Raw genomic sequence first — 23,411 nt, 5'->3', positions numbered from 1 at the left:
TTTAGAGCTGCACGCAATTTGCATGCAATGTCGATGTTCATGTAGTCAAGCGATTATTTGCAACTGTGCATGCGCAAAAAGGTTGTGATAACCCCCATGGCACATGCTTTACACAGAGTGTGCGCACAAAGGTGCTGTTGTGTCCGATTCAGATGGTATAAGAAGGATGGAGGAAAAGTGTTGAGCGTTCCTGGGTGGTGACTGGGAGGTGTCTACTAGTGCAGACAAAAATTATCCGTCAGTGGGCGTATTATTGGAGTGTTGTGGGTGTGTCAATGCAAGCTTCTGGGGTCCAAAACGCACGGCCGCAAACATGGTCAGGTGGAGAAACTGCACCTGTCATAGAGTCGGTATAGTTTGTGATGATGCGGCCGATGGTGGCGTATGAGGATGGGCCAATTGATATTACAGCGTGCATGGGTGCTAAAAGTGGGCGACTCAGTCCTTGTACATTCAGCCATACAAATGTACACAAAGGAAGGCGTTTATAGGCCATATGCATAAACCTGCAGACGGGCAACCTCCAATACTTGCTGCTGCGTGCGCTTTTGCATGTGACTCATTTTTGAGCAGCTCCCAACAGAATGATTTTAAATATTTAAAAATCTGTTATAATTCTTTTTGATTTGGTAAAATAGATCAACCAAAACACTGACTCACTAAGTTTAGAGTAGAACATGCACCATACTTGTCTGCTTTTGAAATCTAGTTTCAGGGAGATTGTAGATTGTGGTAGGAGCGCCACCGAAGGGGCGTGACCAGCTCTGCCCAAAGAGCGTGTCTAGTTCCACATGTGGGTGTATCTTTTGTTACTCGGGTTTGTCCTGCAGTGGAAGTTGAAAACTATAGTAGTATGAGCAGCATGTTGCTAGAGCAGATTTGTGTATGGGTAGTATCTAAGGATATATGAAAACATGGAATTTATACATCAGGAATATTAATGTCGTAAGCATAAAAGAGAATGTGTATCTGTGTATGCAATAGATTCCAACCACAACTCTGCTATATACATCAACTGATATCAAATCATAAAAGCCAGTAGTCTGACACGTGGATGAAAATCCTGTGTCCCGTCCCCTTCACATTCGACTTGCGAATGCGCAGTGCAGCGTTTTGAAAGGGCACTATGGAGTACTCTCACTTTCCGAGGTAGCAGGAGCTCCCAGCTTATAGCGGGAGGCTCCCACGGAATGCGGGAGGGTAGGCAAGTGTGACATGCACTTGAATGGCCAGAATAAATGGTCGAATCTGTGCAGTTTGAACATATACAGTGCCTATCTATATGTCTGTCTTTCATATATAAATAGAGGAGAGATGTTTTAAGCCTTTGAGAGAGATAATTTGCCCAAATCATTCAGCTTCTAACTGTTGTTTCATAGACTGTGCTAAATAATTTATAGCTACAAGCTGATTGGTTGCTGTGGGCAAGTGCTCAATTTTATCTCTGTAAAGGGTTTGATACATCTCCCCCACAGAGAAAAGTGTATTGCAGTGAATAATATGTCATGACAAACAGTACTTTTTTTGTGCAATCTAAACCCTTTTCAAAGACTGCAAAAAATTGCTGCAATATATTCTGCTCCAACTGCACTATCAAATATTTTTATATATAAGATTCCTTTTAATTACAAAAAGCTAAATTGATTACTTTACACGATTCAATTTGAAAAGGACATTGATGAAAGTTAGCTGTTATTTTTGCGTTGAACAGACTGGGTAATAAAGAACATATATACCAGGACAAATGACTGATCTATACATTGCACATCACATTTCATAAATGTTTTTAGCTGAAAGATATCCAATAATAATAACCATCTTGCTTGGTGGCATTACAGCCCAAATATTCTACTTTCTACTTTGAGAATTTATAGCTTTCAATGCTTACAATTTAGTAACACAGTTAATCACAATTTGAGGAAATATATTGCAGGAACTGCATCATGGCAGCCTTGATAAAGACTGTAGGGGAGATAGATCAAATCTTCAAGAGAGATAAAGTGTTGAAGATTCCCACAGCACCCAATCAGATTCAAGCTATCATTTGTCTATAAAATTACAGTTATACGTTGATTGGTTACTATGGGCAAATTCAACTCTTTGGGGTCTATTTACTAAGCGGTGTTAGGAGACAGAGTGAAAAGTGATAAGGTGGCAGCCAATCAGCTCCTAACTGTCATCTCACAGGCTTTGTTTGAAATATGACAGTTGGGAGCTGATTGGCTGGCACCTTATCACTTTTCACTCTGTCTCCTAACACTGCTTAGTAAATAGATCCCTTTATCTCTCTCAAAGGTTTGATACATCTCCCCCTGTGTCATGATTTCAACACACTGTCACATGAACACATGTAGCATATACACAAGCATTTATTTTCCATGTCCTTGGTAGGTTTCTCGATCCCCCCAAGAAAGCACATACTGTACAGATGTTATATTTCCACAAGAGCATTGCCGCTCACATCGGACCAAGGTTCAAATAAGCAGATGTTTTTGTGGTCACAAGAATCGCAGCTCCTTCCTCTACAGCCGGCAAAGGAAACAAGTACTCAGATAAAGCCTGGTCACAGATATTGCTGTACATTGGAACTACATGTTCTTCATTTTCCGCCACTGGTATTTTTATTTCATCACACGAAGCAGACTCTAAATCTTCACCTTTTAAAATGTTTACAGAGTTGTTCTTAATCTTGTCACCGGCTTCACAAAAGGAATCTGTAATCACAGTATCACATAAGGTTCAAAAAAATTTTTATTCTAAAAAGAATAATCGCTCAAACCTATTCCCAAACATCAGCAAGTGGTTTTGTTGTTATATATAGGAAAATATATATGGGATTACCCTTGGCGCTGAGAAAAATAGAGCGCAGCGGACCAAATACAGATAATTAAACATCAGCTACTATCAGATGGTTGCCACCATCTATAACAAGAAAGATACTCAATAAAAAACACAGCAGCACTTAGTATACAATGATTACCCACAAATGGAGAAATGATGTGACTGATAACCACAGGTATATAAAACATTATATCAAAACACAATTTAATAAAATACACATAAACTAGTACATATATAACAAAATTAAATACGAACAATGGTATCAAAGGAATATATCCTGGTACAAATTCTGCACCTATATAATCATATGTATGTATAGTTATTACACCTGATAATGTCATAAGAATTATAATGTAGTGGCTATGAAAGATTGTTTTTATACTAACATATTTATGCATTTATCTGTATGCTATATGCAGTACTTTGGTGAGTAACCAACTTCTCAATATAAAAGAAAAAGGAGTTTTCTATTCCAACACATGGATTACAAACCAATTATCATACCCAGCTGTAATTGTCCTTTCAAAATCCACACTCACTGGGATATGACACATCCCATAGAAGAGTAATTAGGACTCACCTCTGATGAAATCGGCAGGTGCGAAGAAACGCGTTAGAAAGTCTAAAGAAGTCCAGTGGTATCCCGTGAAATCTACTGCTATATGGTTGCGGCATCAGAGCAAAAAAAACTTGACATCTCTGCAGCCGCAGCACGTTGGAGTATCCCGCAGCTTTATGTGGAAAGGCACTCCCCGCCGATGAGAGCAACTCTCCTATTGCAATCAATCCTTCCTACCTTGGAATATAGGACCTCATTCAGACCCGGTCACAAGCACTGAGCGCTCGTAACCGGGCCGATGTTTAGGCCTGGTGCACGCGCAGCGACGCACTGTGCGTGCGCAAGCCCCGGAGCGAGAGAGAAATTCTCTCGCTCCGGAGCTCACTACAAAAGGGGCGGCTGTCGATGTTGATTGACAGCTCGACCCGTTTTGTAGGTGTGGCGGGGGGGTGGTTTCACAAACTGAGGCATTCCTTAAGGAACACCTGCCATTTTGTGGGCGACTGCACTGACATCAGCAGTGATGTCAATGGGGAGCTTCCTGCTCGATCAGAGCAGGAAGCTCCCTGGGGCTTGCGGTTGCCGAGACCCAACCTTACCGTCTCGTCGCAAGCCCCGATGGTCGCGATGGTCGCGATGGTCTTGACCATCACGACCATCAACCTGGTCGGTCGCTAAAGCTGTGGGTGGTTACCCACAGCTTAGCTAGTGACCAGGAGGCCGCACTTGAAAAGTCAAGCGGCCGTCCTCATTCAGAGCGAGCACTTGCTTCTTGCGACCGCCTCTGAATGAGGGCCATAGTCCTAGCCTGAGGTAAGCCCGTTTGCTGCGATCACAAACGGCCGTTGTGAATCTTGTGCAGCCGCTGCCCGGGCATTGATCGCTATAAGCTGCTGAGAGTCCCAGCACTCGCTGCAATTCTACAAGGACAGTTATTACTAGGAGCCCTCTATGAAACAGACTGACGGGTGAGTGAAAAACAACAAATACTACTGGCTATATGTGAATCCCCTCTGCTCCTTATTTCTAACATACAGCTGATTTGATACAGCTGATAACAAGTATAAAGTTCTAACATGCGACACTGTAATAATGATTGTCTGAGGATTTCCCCACAAAGACTTGCTGATGCTCGTTTTTTTATGTGATTGCAACATTTGTTGTTTCCAATAGAGCTTTTTAAATATACTAAATAAGCTGCAACCAATTGAAGGAACTCAAAATAATCATCATAAGTATACTTTGTTGCATATTCTAGGATTTAATATCCTGGTTGTGTGAGCAGAGGATCCCTACACATTTTAATACATCCCGAATACTTATCATATGCAGTTGGTGCACCAGGTGTAATAACTATACATATATATATGGTGATATACTGTAGGTGCAATGGGCCTGATTCAGACCCGGTTGCTCTGACAGAGTGCTCGCTCTGTATCAGGACCGGGCTTTTTTTTTTTGGATCAGCCTCTTGGCCGCTCGCATAGCTGTGGGTGACCACCCACAGCTATTGCGAGTGGCCATGATGATGGTCGCAATGGTCAAGACCATAGCAACCATCGGGTTTGCGACGAGACCCTTGTGGTAGGGTCTCGTGGCCGCAAGCCTCAGAGAGATTTCGGCTCTAACAGAGCCGGAATTTCTCCACTGACATCACTCGTGATGTCAGTGGGGCCGCCCCCAAATGGCAGGCGTTCTCATGGGAACACCTCCGTTTGAGCAGCCACCCCCCCCGGCCCGCCCACCAAAGGGGGTGAGCTGTTACTCAAAATTGACAGCCGGCTCCGTCGTGCGCATGCGCTGTGGACCACCATCGACCCGGTTGTGAGTGCTCAGCGCTTGCGACCGGGTCTGAATCAGGCCCAGAATTTGTACCAGGATATATTCATTTGATACTATTGTTCGTATTTAATTTTTTTATATATGTACTTTTTTATGTGTATTTTATTAAATTGTGTTGTTATATATAAGGTTGCCAAACCTTTACTTTTCACTGAACAGAAACGATAAATTTACTAAGGTGAGTTTTTAGAAGTGGAGATGTTGCCCATAGCAACCAATCAGATTCCAGCTATTATCTTCTAGAAGGTGCTAGTTAAATGTTAAGTAGAATCTGATTGGTTGCTATGGGCAACATCTCCATTTCTAAAAAGTCTCACCCCTTAGATTCTGGTGTTTTTTTTTGTTTGTTTTTTTTTAGATTTGAGTTTCAGTTAAAAGGAAACATGAGAAATTGGTGAAATGCTCTCTACAAATGACCCACTGCCCATTTCCACAGTGTACTGTATATTGTAATGTTTAGTTCATGATTTTCTCCACTTATCAAACAGTAACAGTAACATATTGCAGAGCCAGATTAACAATGGGACAAATGGAGCTACAACTCTGGGACTTAACATATATATAATAAAAAGGCCCATCATTATGATAGCAGCCCATCATCATGACCAGCGACCAAGCTGGCCATGAACCATAATTAGAGATGTGCCCAGACTCTAGTATGTTGGTTTTGGTTCTAATTCATCATTGTGTTTTGGTTTTGGCAAAACCACCCTCAAGTGTTTTGATTCGGATTTGGTTTTGGTTGGTTTTGGATTCCTTAGTAATCATTAAACAATCAATAAAAATTGATAAATTGATAAAACAGCTAAAATAATGTAATTTAGACCTCTTTACATGCAATCTAAAACCAGAGTTCAGCTTTTAAATCCGAGCTCTGATGTGACTACAGAACCAAACCGGGACTCAGTTCGGCTCGGAACCCCACAGTGATTTTAAACCGGGACTCGATTCGACTTGGAACTCCTAACTTTGGGTGTGTTCGCATTTCAGGAACACTAAACTGCACATCTCTAATCATAAGTATTAAAATTGTATTCATATAATTAACATGTTAAGGGAGACATTGCGTCAGATAGTGTAAGGATCAATGGCATGTCTATAATGGGTGCAGGGTGTGCGGTGCATACGGGCCCTTGGGTCCTGGGGGGCCCACACCCTGCACACATATATAGTTATACTTACCTCTCCAGAGTCTTGCATCTGCCAGTAACCCGGTGCTGCTGAGCACAAATATATCAGGAAAAATGGTGCAGCTGCCATTTCCCGAGGATTAGCAAATGCATAGTAGACGTGTCCCCGGGAGTAAGGCGCAGGCACCATTTTACCAGAGCCCTGTGCGCAGTAGATTTTGGCACTAAGCCAGAGTCTCCTGCGCTGTCAGAGAGGAAGGGGCTCACATGGAGTTTGTACACGGGCCCTCTCCTCTCTTAATCCACCCCTGGCAGGGAGTGTATATGCCCACATGGCACTGGCAACAACCATAAATAGGTGCTATGGTGGAGAAAGTGCTTTTCTCCACTTAATTAATAATAAATATTCTTGAATATAACACTTGTGTGTACAAGTCCTTGGATTGGATGGACTTATTGAGAAAGTAGAAATAGGTATAGGTAACTAGAGAAGATAAAATCAATAGTATAAAAGCAGGTAAAAACTAAAATACATTTTGTAATGCATAACCCTTCATGCAAAAACAGAGGTGCTCAATGTTTGTTTCTCAGACGTGTATTCTAACATAAGGGGGTAAATGTGCGACTTGCAGGCATCAGCGAGTTTCCGGCGAGTCTGCCTGATGTTTTAAAGGGGCAATAATTTAAAATGCAAAACCACCTGGTTTTGCTTTTTAAGTAATTTCTTATTTAAAATATTCGGCAGGCTCTCCGGGAACTCGCAGTTACCTGAAAGTCGCAGGCTATTACATTTACCACAAAATATGGCGTTTCACATTTGAAAATAGTAGCAATGCTCCTTATAGACTGTTGAAGGTCTAGAGAAAGTCTGCTACAGCATTGTAAAATTGGATAGTTTTTTATTTATTTAAAACCATTAAAATGAAAAGTACATTATAATGACATTACCGGTGATCTAGGAGTTCAGGGATAAAAATTCTCATGAGACATCCTTACATTTTTTTTACTTTTCCAGCAAACCACAGACAGTTGACAAAAGTCTTCTTAAGTTAAACAAAAACTCATTAATACAGTATATTCAACATGCTGTAATTTGTAAAATAATATTCAGCTTGAGCAAATATTAACCATACTTATGATAGCCTCAGAAGTAATAGATATAAAATGTCCCTGGCATGGCAACTTTGGAATTTACACCTCAGTATGTTATCATGGTATGGAAGTATAATTATACATCACATAATCGGTGGACTGTGAAAGGTAGTCTCTTGGGTTCTTTGTCTGCAGAACAGAAGTAATGGTTATGCAAATATTGACAGATTTATCATATGAGAAAATCCCAGTACTTTCGTTTTGAGTTCCCTCAATATACCCAGGACTGTTTTCTTTGCTTGCAAAATATTCTGACCAATTCTGTGGATTACCTCAGACAAGAGCAAGTAAACCTATGATATTTGCTAATAAGAATCACATTGATTTTGCCCTGTAAAATGACATACATGTGTTTGCATTTTATGCTCACTGACACCTGACTGCTGGTTTGAAAGGCTATCAAAGAGGCTGATGTAAACTATTTTCTTCCTATGAGGTCAGGGATGATTAAAGTCCATTTAGGGGCCATAGATACATAACTCTATACATTTTTTATGTAATAACCGTTACCCTCTATTCTACCATCTAGCCAAATAGTGGGTATCCCATGTATGTTTATTTGGCTGCAACAGTACATTGCCAGTGCCCGTAGTCACAGTTTGACTAGGGAAGGAGTTTATTGCAAACATAAGGACACAAACCATGACATTCTTTTTTAATGTACATACAACATGGACATATTTGCTTTTGTTATAAAGGGGTCTATTTACTAAGCAGTGTTAGGAGACAGAGTGAAAAGTGATAAGGTGCCAGCCAATCTGCTCCTAACTGACATCTCACAGGCTGTGTTTGAAAAATGACAGTTGGGAGCTGATTGGCTGGCACCTTATCACTTTTCACTCTGTCTTCTAACATTGCTTAGTAAATAGACCCTATAGATTTTATAGTTGTTATATTTTCCATGTGTCTAATGTGTCTACTGGTCAGGTCCTTTTTGGTTTTGTGAATCCCCATGTAACTTGGAACCTGGATGCATTACTGACTTATAAGAAGATCTTCCTTAAAGCAACAATAGACTCCTGTTACATGTAAACAAGGTTTGGTGGGACAGACTGTTTTAACAGTTTTAACTATTTTGAACACAAGAATGGCTTTCATGGGAAACGTTTGGCTCTTATGTAACATCAGATCCCTCTGAAGAAACCGCCGTGTTTGTGGGCAGAGAAATGCGTCAGTTGGTCGGCTGTCAGTGACACGCAGGTGGAATGTGGAAACAGGAAGAATGTACCAACATCCGGTGGCTAGCAGCATGTGGTTAGCGGTGGAGTATCACCCGCATCCCCTCGCCCAGGACGTGGAGGGACCGTGCCACGGGAGCAGAGGTCCCTTTGCGCTGAGACTCGGTGCCACCAGTGGCTGGGTGAGCAGTCAGTGAGTCTAGCCAGCAGTGCACAGCCCAGATTACAGCCAATTTGAGCAGCGCAGAGTTTGGCGCTCGAGCACCCAGATGCCACAGCATCGGTACAATACATGTGAAAGCCAAGATACGGACTCATGGATACATCCTCCCTCACATCAGGTAGAGGAATTTACCAATTTGCATGCATACTTATCAACTTGTCCAATGAACCTAACTTCTATTTACCACCTGTAGGCTTATTAACATATTGGCTTACTAATAAACTGCTGAACTGTGCTATTGGAAATCATTCTGCATAATTAACAACTATGCTGCTGCCACTAAAATCTTCTGCTTACGGATGAACTATCTGAATTAACTGTGCTCTGCTACCATAATCATTGCATACTAACTTACTAGACGCCTATCTTTAGTCCCAAGTCGGGATCTAGACGTCAAGATTTAGTCAGACGGCTTCTCGGCTGTCGGTATTTTGACTACATCCTGGTAACGCCATCTAAAGATGGCGTTACCTATTGGGTCGAAGCACCAGAATGTCATTACTCCTCCCTGCTATCCCAGTCCCTTACAGAGACCCAGGACCCGGGTAATTACTACCCACTTTTCCCTTCTTGGCCCCAATGGCAACAAAATTATTAATTTTTTAATTGTAATTTTGTTATTTTGGGGTGTTTGAAACAGAAAATAGTGTAATTGTGTTATGTCAGGGTGTAGCATTGCCATTAATCTTATTCAAAGTATGATTAACTTCAATCTGTTAGATCTCAAACTTGTAATTTAGTATTTTGGAGAGTTGTTTAAAACTATAACATACTCATTGTATTCTTTCGAATTGTAGGAAGTGAAGAAGGAGAAAGTATTTACCACTTTGCCTTAATGCATTTAGGTATTGTACACAGCAACATTTCCTACTTTGCCTATTAGCTTCATGTACTGTCCACAATCCCCGGGTTTTCCACTTCGCCTGTAACATATCTATACTAATATTACAGGAACGTTGTGTCTGTTTCTTTGTTCCAAGTTGGTGCAAAAACTACTGAACTGATTTTCAGGAAAACTGCATCATTGTGTAATGGAAACTCCTAGAAATAACCTGCACTTTGTTTCATCTCCATCTGTCAAGTTAGAACTGAGCAAAAACCATTTCTATTGACATCATCAATGCAAGATATAGGTGTGGTACCGTGCCTGCGGCCGGTAAGGGGTGGGGGAGAGGTGCTTTGGGCCCATGTTCTCTTGAATAGGATATGCTACATAGCAATCTGTGTACAGGGCACACAGTGACATTGGCGTGAGTGGTGGGTGAAGGCGCTGCTGGTTACATGGGCCACTCCCACGACATGGCCCCTATGCAAAGCAATACAGCTAGGACACCTCAAATACAAAATTTTTTTGTCAGAAGTGATTTCTTTGTGGGCGAGGCCACAGGAAACAGATTGTATGTGTATATATATATATAGAGAGAGAGAGAGAGAGAGAGAGAGAGAGATAGAGATAGAGATAACTTTTACTTCAATATATGCTTATGTACATCAAAGATTAAAACAACAATCTCAGCCAAATTGGTGACTTAGCCACCAGCATAGTGGCTGCAAGCTTCGTTGCATTGATCAATTCATGAACCAAAACCCCACTGTTTATAAGTATTGTTAGTTATTAAGGTGAGTGCAGAGCCCCTGTGATTTCTATTTAAACAATGTGGTCTCATACCATGTTGCACCCCAAATCTAGGAATGGTGAGTGCCGTGTATTAGTGCTTTTTGTCATTTTTTTTAATCAATCATTTTGTGATCACATTTTCTCATGCACCCCTTTTAACCTGTTTAATCTAGCTTGTGTCAGCTGTTTTCCTAGGTGCTTTCCCACAGGTGTGCTTGGTGACTGACTCACCTTTAACAGCAAAGTTGCTGTGAGCTTTAAACCAGATAGCATACCCTGGGGTGAATTCAATTGTTCTGCTGGCGTTTTTTTTTTTACGACGCCCGACATAGTAATTAAATTGTTGCTCTGTCAGGGCGCGATAGCTGCCGGTGCCGGCATTTCTGCACACACTCAGGAGTGCGCGAGCAGAAATGTTTCTGAAACACCCTGATTAGGGCATGCTAACCGCAGATAGCGCTCCCTAACCAGGAATTAAGACGGGGTTAGCCATTTTAGATGGCTAAACCTCGTCTTTTAGCTGGCAAAGAGGGCTATAATTAATGAGCACCCTGAACAATTGACTAGCAAACTGGGCGCTCATTAATTATCACGCCCAAAAAAACAATTAAATCGCCCCCCTGAGTTTAGCACTAAAGTGATAGCTATTTCCATATTATAATTCTGAGCAATAGAGTAGGGACTTGCGGTAAAATGGGGTCCCTTGATAGGGGCTGCAAGCTTAATGCATTGATCAATCAATTCATGAACCAAATAACCAAGATCCCATTATTTATGTATTATGGTTAGTTATAATGGTGAGTGCAGAGACCCTGTGATTTCTATTTAAACAATGTGGTCACATACCTTGTTACACCCTAAATCTATGAAAATGGTGAGAGCTGTGGATTAGTGATATATATATATATATATATATATATATATATGTAGGGCACTCACAGACCATAAAATATACTTAGCTCAGTGCCTTCACAGTACAGGATATTATACCAATTTTTCAAGTGCGGCACTCATGTTATGAAGTAATTAACGCTGGCAGCAGAAAAACTTTAACATTTCAATGTATTAAAATGTTTTAATACATTGAAATGTTGGAAAGTTTCTCTGCTGCCAGTGTTTATTACTTTATTCTATGACTGCTGCACCTGTAAATGTGCTATATATATATATATATATATATATATATATATATATATATATATATATATATATATATAAAGCATGGGGATGCTAGCACTGCTATCTGCAATAGCCGCCACCGATGATAGCCTTTCATAAAAAAGCAAAAAACCCTGAAGATTAAGGGCCGGATTCAGAGTCGTACTTAATGTGGTCACGGTTTCGGCCTATGCATGTGTTAGATTGTGTATATTAAATTCAACATATAGTATTAAAATAAATATATATAAATTAATATTACATCCTTATACAACTAGAATCAAAAATATCTAAATGTAATCAGTCATACCAGAGAGAGCTTAGAAACAAATTTATCAGGGTCCACATTAGCATATGAATAGATATAGCCAGCCTCAACACAAAAGGCCTAGTTCCTGTAACACAATAAGGTTTGAAATGCCCTTGTATGGGCACGACGCCTTGCAGGTAAGGGAGGATGGGTTCTACAGAGACACAGGTTGGCATTCACACACAGATACTTGCAGAGCAGACACACTTGGAGCAGGAACACTTGCAGAGCAGGCTTTCCCCCAGATGGCTGCCAAGATGCAACTTCAATCTCCTGGAGGTATGGAGAAGCTAGCCGCTTACCTACCTGATGGATAAGTATCTATCTCTCTAACCACACATGGCTTACATAGAAGATGTTGAAATCATGTGTTTTGTGGCTGGCTGTGATATATATTTCAGTTTAATACCAGATGGTGAGCTGTGTTAGGGCCTTGAACCATGTGCTTGATTCAATGGAGTTGTGAATTACTAGTATTGTGATCATAGTTATAATACTATGATAGTTTTGGTGTTATTTCAGTATTATGATAGAATTGTGCACTATGTGTTGTATGCTGGTATTTTAGCTATTATATGGTGCTTACTAGAGAGATTTGATAGAAATGGAATGGTTGAACATAATAGAGAGCAGAGGAATCAAGTCATTAGTATTATACAATGTTATAGAATCTGAATAAGTTTGTATAGTATCATGGATGTAATCATAGTCTGGTATCAGTAATATATCATGGAAGTTGAATTAATAACAGCTTTGAATGGGATAAGGATGACCCCCACATACCAAGATGGAGTCTGCAGTTTTAGTTAAATATGGCTGCCACCATGTGAGTTAGACAATGGCATTATGGGAGTCTTCAATGTGAGTTTTCAAAATGGAGTTTGTCTATGGTCCATGAGGCTTGTAAACAAAGGAGCTCCATGTGCTTTCCCTCCCCCCATTGAACCATGTGCTTCAATGGAAGTTGTGAATTACTAGTCTTGTGATCATAGTTATAATTCTACCCAGTTTTGGTGTTGTATAGTACATATAGGTTTGTTATAGTTATTATAATTATGATCATTAATGGATATATGATTTACAGAGTTACAACATTATATGAGTTTTCTGACATTCAAAATTGAGTGTATTATGGGAGTTTTCAAAATGGAGGTTATCCTTGTGCCATGATGTTTGGACAATAGCACCATCCCACCCCCATGCATCCACATTCCCATACACTTTTCTCTCTCCCTTTCTCTTGGTTTCTCTCTCACTCTCTCTCTCAATCTCCCTCTCTTATCATCTCTGTATCATTTATATTGTATTTTAACTAGTATTGTTAAGTTTAAATACTGTTATATGAGAATTTACTTGATGAATATAAAAACACTTAACTTTATCACATCTTGTGTGCAATGTTATTATCCAAATGAGCCAAATGATTTAAAGGGTATATAATTCTGGATAAACACTTTGCGAGTTCATATATATATATATATATATATATATATATATATATATTACGTATAACCTGAGGTTATTTAATGAATAATAGAATATTTTCTTCAGATATATTAGGTTTAAACTGGCAATTGGCTTAGTGTACAAAACAAAGCATAAAGAAGGAAGGATGAAAAGAAAGAACCCCCTAACAGCATGCATGAAAATAAATAGGAATATTTGCCCATATTCAGAGTTGGCTGCATCTATTCGGCTGCTCCATCCCATCTATCTGAAATTAGCGGTCATCACTATCATCATACAGTTGTGTCAGCCCTATGCTCCGTGCAGCTGAAATTATTACACTTTGAAATGACACAATGATTAGGGGCTCTATTTACTAATCCTTGGATGGAGATAAAGAAAATGGAAATAAAGTCCCAGCCAATCAGCTCCTAACTGACATTACAGGCTGTGACAGTTAGGAACTGATTGGCTGGGACTTTATCTCTGTTCACATTATCTCCATCCAAGGTTTAGTACATAGACTAAAAATGGTTAGATGCATCCACAGAGCAGACTAGTGGACAACTCAGATTCTGATTCACAGGGGTGTCAAACTCGTGACCATCCAGCTACTGTGGGGCTACATATCCCAGCATGCCCTGCCACAGTTTTAGCATGCCCTAGTTTGACACCACTGCTAGAAGCTTATTCTTTAAAACATATCCTTATATTATATACACATTACCTCTATGAATCTTCTGTTTTCTTCTCAGCACAATTGTTATAACTAATATAGTTGGTATTATCACAACAGACAAAGCCAACAGCATCCAATAAATGTAAGTTGTGTCATTTGCAATCACTGGGCTGCTAGTATCTGAAAGAGAGAAAATCCTTATTATACATTGACATGAGTCAGTTACTATTGTATTACATTATATATGTTTATATTTATCTAGTACCATATACTGCATACAGTAGTTGTCAAGCAAGATAGAAATAGAGAAAGTGGGTAGTTGAGCTATATGATCCAATCACACAGCAATGTTCTTGGAGGGGCGGGGGTTAGTAGGTTGTGTGCGTGTACAAAGAAAATAAATGTAAGCTTGACTGAATGGTGTAGACCAGAGGTTCACAAACTCGGACCTCAAGGCTCCCTAACAGTCCAGGTTTTAAGGATACCCATGGTTGAGCACAGATGGTTAAATCGAATTGACTGAGGTAATAATTAAGTAACCTGTGCCCATGCATGGTTATCCTTAAAAACCTGGACCGTTAAGGTGCCTTGAGGACCAAGTTTGGGAACCTTTGTTGGAGAGTATAAGTGTATTATTATGAGTGTAGGGTGTATGGTGCACCATATTGTGGTTCCAGGGTAGTCCCTCACTGCACACCCTGCACCCAAAGTATACTTACCTTGTGCTGGCAAGTAGGTCCCTTCTCCTCTGTGGCACCATTTTCCCAGTGACATCTTAAGAAAGATTGTGCCGCGCAGTGAAAATAAAGACTCTGGCACTGTACATGTACCATATACCCGAATATCACTGGGAAGATGGCACCATGGAGGAGGTAGGAGCCACTTGTCATCACAAGGTATAGGAGCTGGGTGGGCCGCTGCTCAAAGGAGAGAGCCTACTGTACACAGGCCGCCTTGGGCCTTAATAAGCCCCTGGTGTGGAGGGGTGGTAATCAGAGAGAACATACTAGGGAGCTTGAGTAGGTGGTCCAGGAATTTGCTATATAGTAAGAATTGGATTTTCTGGGAGTGCTTGCTGGTAGCTACAAGCTAGAGGCAGACACGATCCACTATACTCCCATTTGCCTCTGACTGGGACAATAGTGTTATATACTGGATTAAGAAGACACCATTGGGATGTTAGATGTTGCCCTTTATTAGGGGCTCCTTATTACAGTAAAGAGAACCTGTCACAAGTTTGAATTACTCTTGGGAGAAGAACATTTTTCTGTTTGCAATTGATTATACTGAAAATATCAGCTCTACAAGCAAATGTCTATATCTTCTGCACAGCTAAGGGAATTTCAAATACAGTTATAATTACCTCACCCCTTTTTATTATTCATCAACCAACTAATCTAAATCCACAATCTAAGACATTTTGGAACTATCCAAAATGCTTCAATCTTTCTAATTACCTTTGGTTTCATATGTAGTCAAAACACTTGTTGGCAGGACCTGTGAGTATTTTGGTGTCTCTAAAATATGAAATAATAATAGTAAAGTAAAAATCTAACATGCACTACTGTATTATGCGGCACTTTTTTTGCTATATGTCAACAGGAGCTTTTAAATACCGTTTGTACCCTACGCTAGGAGTGTTTAAAAAACAAAAATATTATAGCCATTAGCTTTCAACTTCTATTTTATAAAACAAATGACTTCAAAATCTAACATCCAAGTTGTCATCTAGAAGTGTGAATGATCAATTTATATATAAAAGTTCCCACATCCTATAGAATTGTACAGAAATGGAGATGTATGTAATGTGCATACTATAATCTCTATAATAATCACTGTAGACACAGAAAGGCACACTGTCTGTGTCACTGGGCCTAATTCAGAGAGGTACGCTAATGCCACCACAGCTGCAATCCCGTATGCAGCTGCTATGCGAAAATATGCATGTCACTGCCGCCAGGATATGTATTGAGTAGTCCTGAGTGAGTCTATGGTTGCGTGGCATAGCCGCAGGAACTGAAACGCCAGAGCCATGTGTATGCCAGAGGTTTCTAAACGCGTTCCTCAAGGCACCCCAAAAGGTCAAATTATCCATGGTTGAGCACAGGTGTTTAATCAAATTAACTGAGGAGCTAATTATGTCACCTGTGGTCAAGCAAGGGTATCCTTAAAACCTGTACTGTCAGGGTGCATTAAAGGGCAAGTTTGGGAATCTCTGGAGTATGGATGTGACATACCCCCAAAACAATTGTGACATGCCTGCATTTTTGCCGACACTCCCCGTTACCACCTCCAAATGCTCCCTGACTGTCAATTACACAGCAAATGAATACTTGCTGCGAGCGACTATGGTAACGTAGCTTGACGCATACGTAGTGCTAAATAGACGCATGTGCAGATGGCCGATAATCGCTCAACTGCAAAAACATCTGAATAACGTACATTTCTAAATCAGGCCCACTGTCTGTGTCCATCAACAGTACAGAAGAGTAATGTTACATGTCAAGCATTGTTTTTATTTTAAAGGAAGAAACAGTTAATCAGGTGCTAGGAGCAACAAATTGATAATATTTAATTCATATACCCAAACACAGCAGCTTTCGAATGGATGTAATGTATTATCTATTTTATAATGAACTAAAATGTCTATCCCTGACATGCGCAGTGAGAGCCAGACAGAGGCAATCACCTTCCCGCCCCCCGCATGCCCACAGCTCATAGTTCCTACTGGCCACGGGGACATAAAATTAAACCAGTGCAAGATAATGGTGTACTCAATTGTTGCGTTCTTGGATGCACCAGTGGATCAGAGAAGCCAGCAGTGGGTGTCTTTTTACTTAAGACGTCTCCTGCGAATTTTCCACTTTTTAATACAATGGCTATGTACTAAGATGCAGTGGCTGTGCCTGTACCAGATATCTGGGGATAAGGCCCTGAGCTCCCGGAAAGAGTAGCAAATTCAAAACCCAAGTACTGCTGTGGACTTTATGAAGCTAAATAAACTATGGATCTTGCTTTGGAAATGTTTTTACTATTTGATCCAGTGCCAAAATTGTTTATTGCATATTGTGAGAAAAAGTTGCGGCCGCTGCATTGTAGCACTTTCATGACCTGTTCCAGCACTGAGAATACGTAATACTGTTTAAGATTTAACTTGCTGCTGTATCTTTTTGATAAAGTATTTGAATACATATTGCCACATCTAAAAAGTTTTACATTGTTGCAAAACAGTATCTATGGAACAATGTTGTAACTCACATAAGAGAATCTTGCAAAGCTATTGGCACTATTAATTTATTCTGACGATATTAGATTTATATGGCTAATTTTTTATATAGGATCTGTATATTTTTTACTTTTTAAAAATTGTTTGGTGCATATCATTATGTTACATAAAGAGACTAATATTAGATTTGACAGTCTAGGGGCCTGATTTATCCTAGGACGGAATTGCAAAGCTGCACACAGGCAGCAATTATGGTAATGCAGCAATAGCATTAAAAAGCTTTCAAAAGGGGATATTTAGCTCTGTGCTTCTTTAAAGTACCAAGTGCAAACTGGGATGTTATTAATAAATATATATATTGTCGAAGCTGAATAATTGGCTGAGACAAGTTCAGTTTAAAATTGAATCGCGGCGACGTCATCTTGCGAATGGTCGAAAGACGCCATCCTGAAAATGAGATCGCAAGACACCATTTTGCGAATAGCTGCCTAAGCGCCATTTTAGATAAACTCACATTTTAGTACATGTGGCGATAATACTAATAGCACCATGCATTTGCATCTTTCACCATTTCTCATACACACATTAATACACACAATTGCTCTGTTAACTCGTCGCATATTAGCGAATGCATAGGACTTTGTATGAAACCGCTGTTTTATTAGCTTTATGCGCACACATCTGCCCCAAGTTAACTAGCGACCTTATATCAAACCCTGAATACCCACACATTACATATTCACACATAAGGTTCAATACGCTTTAAAGTGTATGATTTAAGTTGGTTCAGTTAGTTTAAATGCTGAGAAATAAAGATATTTGATAACTAAGGTATTATACATGCTAAACAAGTCGTGTTTGGAGTTGTACTGATGCGTACTCTTTTTACAGTATTCCGGTGTTATCGGTGGGGAGATCGCATCATGCATTCTCGAGTTATGGATCGCAGAGCCTACAAGCAACAAAATGTATATTTTAGTAACAACTGTTAGGAAGAGGAAGATCCCCGGCTGTTAGAGGCAGGGAGAGTCTATTTGAACTAGCCTGTTAAATGTGCTGTAACAGATGCTTCTCCCCTGGGAACCAATGACACCAGCAACAAACTTCCCTATTGTCCTGTTTATTCTGGGGGGGTATAAATATGTGTGCATGAATGCTGGTTCTCAGTCTTCGTGCTGAACGCTGTATGACTAGGGGTCTCTTGCTGATGCCTATCTCCGGGTCCGGAAGCGCCTGCGTATGTATACTGTACTTGGGTCTGTATTATTTTCCTTTTGCGCCTAAATTGTGTCTTGATCAATTGCGTGTAACTGTCTGAACTTTTACCTGAATAACACGTGCTTTGGAACCACAGATTCCACGTCTAAGTCTTTATTTATGGTATGACTGTGTATGCAAATTAGCGTCATCCTTAGAGGTTTATAGGAAGGGTTTTAGAAGGTACAGGCAGGGTATATAGAGGTTCTGATCCAGTATCGTTAGTTGGGGGCTCGTAGTGAAGTCACTTACCTGCTCACACGGTACATACGTCTATCGATATTTCAGCAAAGGGTGGAGTGGCCACATGCAGGGTTTGCCTGCAACCGCTTTGTGCTGAAAGATCGCTATCCGTCTCCGTGTGAATCAAGGAAGCTGACTAGAATCCAGGGACAAGAGAGGAAAAAGATTGTTTTCCTCTGTTGATAGAACCTTACGTTTAAAGGGGTGTCGCAGTACTGAGTATAGCAAAGATGCACTTTTGCGTACGCAGTTAAAAAGCCATTATACGGTTGTGTGGTAGTCGCATTATTGTGTATGCGACAGGTCGCACATTAGCGTATACGTACTTCCGGTTGTGCTGCCACGTGTTTGAACAAAGCCATTGAGGTTTACATTTTTTTCTATTACCAATATCTGGGTTAACGTGTATTTTTCTGCGCAGGAAAAAGTGTGTAACAGTGAATATTTGTTGAACAAAGTTAAGGGTATCGTATGATCCTTAAGGGCTAGGTGCAAGGGTTAGTCTAGCCACTCGGTAAGCAGCTTTACGGTTCTATACACAGTAGCAGGTGTACATGTTGTCTTTGTTGTAGAGAGGTGCGTGAGAGTAGCCGACATATAAACTCTCATAGGTGTGGAAGTTGCCTTACTAAATCTCATCCGGGTGTGGAAGTTGCCTTTTTCAAATCTTATCCAGGTGTGGAAGTTGCCTTATTAAATCTTATGCAGGTGTGTGGGCGCCGCCGACTTAAATCGTCCACAGGTAAGTGAAAGTGTCTTGATTGTCTTTCACCGGTTTAAATCTTTATTGAAAAGCGTAGGAGTTGTCTCAGAATGGGAGCCACGCAAACAGTAGAGATGTTATGCAATGATGTGCTGCTAATGGAGGTGCCAATCGGATCGGCCCGTCGTATCATGCATACCAAGTACGGTACTCATGCAATAAGGTATTGTGATTTATGGTATAATATGACGAGGAAGAGTGTTAGACCGTTTCCCAGAATTGGTAGTTTTGATAAAAATGTGTTAGACAATGTCCAGGATCACATCAGTTTGATGCGCTCCCGAGAGAAAAAGGTTAAATATTTTGAATGTTTAAAACTGTGGCAGCATGAAGGGGATGCGTGGCTTAACAATGTGCAAACTACGCAAACTAGCGTCGTGAGCACATTGCCAGAAAATACATCCGCGACGCTGAATTGCAATACGGGCGAGCCGCAAAATGGCGCGCACGTGCGGCAAGGTAGTGTCATGGAGAGTATTGCCAGTAGTTCACGCTCACCTCCCCCACCTTATGTGGATGGAGGTGCAAGTACAGTTACCAAAAATACCCATTAAAATGTAACAAGCAACTTGTACCCTCTCTTAAACAACTATAAAGAAAATGTTCATGATGCGGATAATGAGCCTATTGTAATGTCTGCCATTTCCCATGCTGTGCAGATGATAGATACTGCATCACCACAATCACGAGTGGTGCCGCCATCTCCATCGGTAACAGCAAGGGAAGTGTTAATGCCCTCTGCACCCGTAGAGGAAGTTGTTCATACCATACGTAGCAGCAGCAGACTAAACCCCCAGCCAGGTAATCAGGTCAAAGGTAGCAGCGCTACCGGTCTGCATCCCATTCGGACAATAACTGTTCCAAATGGAAATGCAGACGCGAATGGTATAGTGCCCACGAGGGAAGTAGTAATGCATTGTCCTTGGACAAGAGCAGAACTAAATTCCATCATAAATGATTTCCCCGATCCCAAAAAGGAATTAGCCAAATGTCAAAGATTTTTGAGAAATTTGGTTAGTTCACATGAGCCCACTAATAAAGATTGGCGTGTGGTGTTAAGGGCCTGTCTGCCACGCAATACCGACGTGACAAAATTTATCACGGATTGTGTATTGGATGGTGACGTTCCCTTAACAGACCAAGTAAACCAAGGTAACATTTCCTGCATTGTAACTCAATTGGGTATATATTTTCCAGTAGTAGTTAACTGGAACATAATTTTCACCATTAAGCAGAAAGAGAGTGAGACTGCAGAAGATTATTGCGATCGGGCTCTGCAGGCTATCACCCAGTAGACTGGGATAGAGGATATTAAAGATAGCACTCACCACCGGGGGATGATAGTCACAGTACTTGTGGACAGTCTGAAAGAGAGTTTAAAAACTCGGGTTCAGACCTCACAGCCTGGCTGGCAGGGACTCCCAATAGATACCCTCATAGAAACCGCCATTGAACATGATAAAAACATCTCCAAAAAGAGAGAAGCCCAGAGCAAAAAACTAATGGCTGTCAGTATACAAGCTCTGGAGGGAATGACGGTAACATCACAGCCAACAGATACACTTGCACTTGCACACAAACTCACGTCTGAACAAGTATGTGCTCTCACTAACCCCACTCAACAACAAACACAACTCTATCTCAATAACCCGATGCAACCACAGGTCCCAGGCTATCCACCAACTTCTTATCCCCCACAATACCCTTACCCTCCCTATCCTTACCAATATCCACCACCTTTACCCTCTGCGCAAACCTCACAACACCACATGTCTTCACCCGGAACACGAACCTGTTTTAACTGTAAACAAACAGGACACTTAAGTAGAAACTGTACAGTAAAAGGAGTAGGGATCCCACATCAGGGAAGACCTAGATATCCCCATAAGGGATATGCACAGAGGCCAGCAAATGTTCAGCAGGCACCAGCTCCAATTGTAGCCGTAAATGCTTTATTGGAGAATGGTAGCCAACGCTAGGGGTCAGGTCATACCTGTAGTCTACAGATGGTCAGGTTAATGGGAAGTACTAGGGAAGAACCGGTCATGATGGTTGATGTAGCTGGAACTGAATATCCTTTTCTTGTAGACACAGGGGCGACCAGGTCGGTGATAAAATCTCCCGTTAATTTGCAGGTGACCAACGAGACAGTACCAACAATGGGTGTAACAGGTAAAGTGGAACATTATCCTTTAACAAAGTCCACAGAGGTTACTATTGGGCCGTTGCATACCAGGCATTCTTTTCTCCTGGCTGCTGCGGCTCCTACTAACCTACTGGGCAGAGACTTGTTATGTAAGATGGGATGTGTTATATATTGCACCCCTGATGGTGTATTTTTAGATATCCCAGAGAGAATGGTATACGAGGTGCGGGATATGTTAGACACTCCTCAAAGGATAGTGTATCACTCTACCGTTTTAAATGAAACTCCATCACAGGTAGATGAAATGTTGTCCCGAATTCCAGATTCCCTTTGGACTAAAGATGGACAGGACACTGGATTAATGGCAAATGTAAGCCCAGTAATGGTAAATTTAAAAAGCAGAAGGCAAGCTCCAAAAATTCCCCAGTACCCACTAAAACAGGAGGTAGAATTAGGGGTTTTTCCAATAATTGAGCGATTATTGCAACAGGGAATTTTAGTTCGTACAGCTAGTGTAGCCAACAGTCCCATCTTTCCAGTGAAGAAGAGTGGTGGGAGGGGTTATAGGCTGGTACAAGACCTTAGAGGTGTTAATAAGGTATTAGAGAGCCAATTCCCCATAGTGCCGAATCCAGCTGTCATTTTGATGCAAATCCCACCAAATGCAACCCATTTCACTGTCATTGACCTCTGTTCAGCTTTCTTCTCTGTGCCTCTCCATCCTGATTGTCAGTATCTATTCGCATTTACATACAGATGGACACGATGACCCCAAGGTTTCATAGACAGCCCCAGTATCTTCTCCCAGGCATTGCATGACTGTTTACAATCTTTTGAACCTGCCAATGGATCTGTTCTAATTCAATATGTGGACGATTTATTGCTATGTTCTGACTCGTTTATGTCATGTTTGAATGATACTAAACTTTTGTTACTTCATCTCTGACAAACAGGACACAAGGTGGCTAAAGACAAACTACAGCCATGCCAATCCAGAGTAAAATATTTGGGACACTGCCTAACCCAGGGGTTACGACACCTTACAACAGATAGAATCCAGGCCATACAAAACATGACACTGCCGCAGAATCAACAGCAAATTCGTACCTTCTTGGGAATGTGTGGATACTGTAGAATGTGGATACCAGGTTTTTCTTTTTTGGCCTTACCTTTGCAGGAATTAGTCTCTTCCTCAAAACCCGATTGTGTCATACACACAGAGGAATCAGAACAGGCTTTCCTTAATCTTAAGGCTAGTCTGACAAGAGCTCCTGCATTGGGAATACCTGATTATGAAAAACCTTTTGATTTGTATTGTACGGAAGCCGATGGTTGTGCTGCAGGTGTCCTTACACAAAAACATGGTGATGCCAGTAGGCCCGTAGCATACTACAGTGCCCAATTGGACACGGTAGCAAGATCACTCCCCACCTGTTTGAGAAGTGTAGCAGCTACCGCTCTATTGGTGAGTAAAAGTGAGGACGTGGTATTGGGCCATGATATGATTGTCTACACTTCCCATGCTGTATCTGCTCTGTTGAACTCAGCTCAAACCAGACACGTCTCCTCGGCTAGGTTCACCAAATGGGAACTAGCTCTAATCGCTCCTGCAAATATTACTGTTAAACGTTGCAGTACGC

General features: G+C 41.0%; 1 protein-coding gene across 1 annotated transcript in view; it reads right to left on the bottom strand.

Moving 5' to 3' along the window:
• Window positions 1-2,431: 2,431 nt before the first annotated feature.
• The window catches only part of TNFRSF17 (TNF receptor superfamily member 17), a 34,239-nt gene continuing 13,259 nt past the window's right edge, over window positions 2,432-23,411 (bottom strand). Inside the window, 4 exon segments of the mRNA XM_088474248.1 lie at window positions 2,432-2,463; window positions 2,466-2,714; window positions 14,185-14,316; window positions 15,594-15,653. Coding sequence (XP_088330374.1) covers window positions 2,432-2,463; window positions 2,466-2,714; window positions 14,185-14,316; window positions 15,594-15,653 — 473 coding nt within the window.

This window comes from Taudactylus pleione, unplaced genomic scaffold, assembly GCF_031769625.1.
Source record: "Taudactylus pleione unplaced genomic scaffold, aTauple2 ptg000149l, whole genome shotgun sequence".
Lineage (NCBI taxonomy): Eukaryota > Metazoa > Chordata > Amphibia > Anura > Myobatrachidae > Taudactylus > Taudactylus pleione.
This window is presented reverse-complemented; position numbering and strand designations above follow the sequence as displayed.